This window comes from Aphanomyces invadans (genome assembly GCF_000520115.1).
Source record: "Aphanomyces invadans strain NJM9701 unplaced genomic scaffold supercont1.238, whole genome shotgun sequence".
NCBI classification, from domain to species: Eukaryota; Oomycota; class Saprolegniomycetes; order Saprolegniales; family Verrucalvaceae; genus Aphanomyces; species Aphanomyces invadans.
This window is the reverse complement of record NW_008580383.1, coordinates 10,130-11,659: the sequence shown is the minus strand read 5'-3', so window position 1 is coordinate 11,659 and position 1,530 is coordinate 10,130. Positions and strand designations below refer to the sequence as shown.

General features: G+C 55.8%; 1 protein-coding gene across 1 annotated transcript; it reads right to left on the bottom strand.

The window, feature by feature from the left end:
* Window positions 1–211: 211 nt before the first annotated feature.
* Window positions 212–553, bottom strand: H310_15233 (hypothetical protein; the record flags this gene model as incomplete). The annotated part of the gene is made up of 1 exon (XM_008883220.1): window positions 212–553. One exon carries the CDS (start codon window positions 551–553, stop codon window positions 212–214), a length of 342 nt encoding a protein of 113 aa, XP_008881442.1.
* Window positions 554–1,530: the final 977 nt, after the last annotated feature.

The following is a 1,530-nucleotide window of genomic DNA, read 5'->3' as shown; positions in this document are numbered from 1 at the left end:
TCTCCATGGAGCTGAATGCCACGACCACACTCCATTCACACCGCCGCACTCGACCAAAACATGGCGTGCCGTCTCTACGGCTCTACAGCCCGGGTACGAGCACTCCATAATGTTGGGTAATTGGGCTTGCAGGAAGATGAGAGAGTAGTTGACGGGAAGCATCCGGTACAACATACGCCACCACACGTCGCCTTGAACTGGCGGCGCGAGGTTAAGTAGCGGGCGTACTGTCGTCTTGAGATACCTCTGCAGTTGTGTGGGAGATGCTCGATATTCGGAGCACTTGGGGTGTTGTTTGATCAACGGGGGGGGGGGCGTGGAAACTCAGACGTTTGATCAGCGGCTTGGTCCAGATGCGAAGGGGGGAGAGAACCGCCTTGACCAGATGAGTGAAGGGGGCGCGCTCGGCATCCCCAACTGGGATGGGGTCCACCGAGGAAATCTCCGTCGCATGCCACACGCGGGTTGCAATCAACGTCACTAAGTCGTAGAACCGGTCAGACGACACCGGTCTTAGTTCGCGCCTGTCGTATACTGCGACGTATGCTTCCATCCAGGTCTCGAAGGTCGCCCGAGAGGGCCATCGACGGTCCGGCGTGAGAAAGTCATGCAGTGTGTGCACGCCACACTCTGCCAGGTGATGATACCATCCTCTGTGGCTGCGAAGTGTTATTGCTAGACACGTGTCGGTGTCGGTCGTGGGGACAAAGAACAAGGGGTGTCGGTTGAGCCAAAGGAGAATGTGTAGGAGCTGTTCCAGCGTCGGCGGCATCGGCGACAAAGTAATGATGGGGATTTTCCCCCATTCAGACCACACCTGCAACCAAAACGTTGGAGGTGCGGGCAGCTGGAGTAGCGACTTTCGAATGTTTGGGGCATATAGCAACACGTCCCAATGCGCGGGACGGAAGTACGGTCCTGCGCATCTCTTCCACAGTTCACGTGGAAGAATCGACCACAACTCTTGGTTATTCTGACCCGAACGGACCAGCAGCTGCAGCCTCTGGACCATTTGGGCTCGGATTTGTGACGGAATGTGAGGTACTCGCAGACCAACTGAACGGTCATGGGCCAGACCATAGTTGTGGGGGCTATATACTTGTCCTCGCGACGAACACGCCGACCCAGAACGTTCTTGGCTACCATTGACTGCCACATCTCAGCAACTCCGTAGGCACGGGTACGACCGCAGTGTAGTGCCATAGTTCGAGAGGATCATGGTGTTGACGACAAGGCGTCGTCGACGCAACGTACGAGCCCTGCAGCCCCATGTGACGAAGGACTGGTAGAACGTGTCAGGTATCAAGTTCAGCTGCACTTGAGATGTGAGCTGATGACCGAGGTGAATGCCCAAGTAGCGGATGGGAACTCCACTACGTATCATGTTCAACCTGGGGTGGTCGATGATGCCTTGGTTACTGTTCAACGTGAGCATTTTACATTTGTTGCGATTGAGCCTAGCCCCTGCCATCAAGCAGAACTCGTCAACAAGGCCGAGTTGGCGCTCGATATTCTCCAGAGATGATGCCA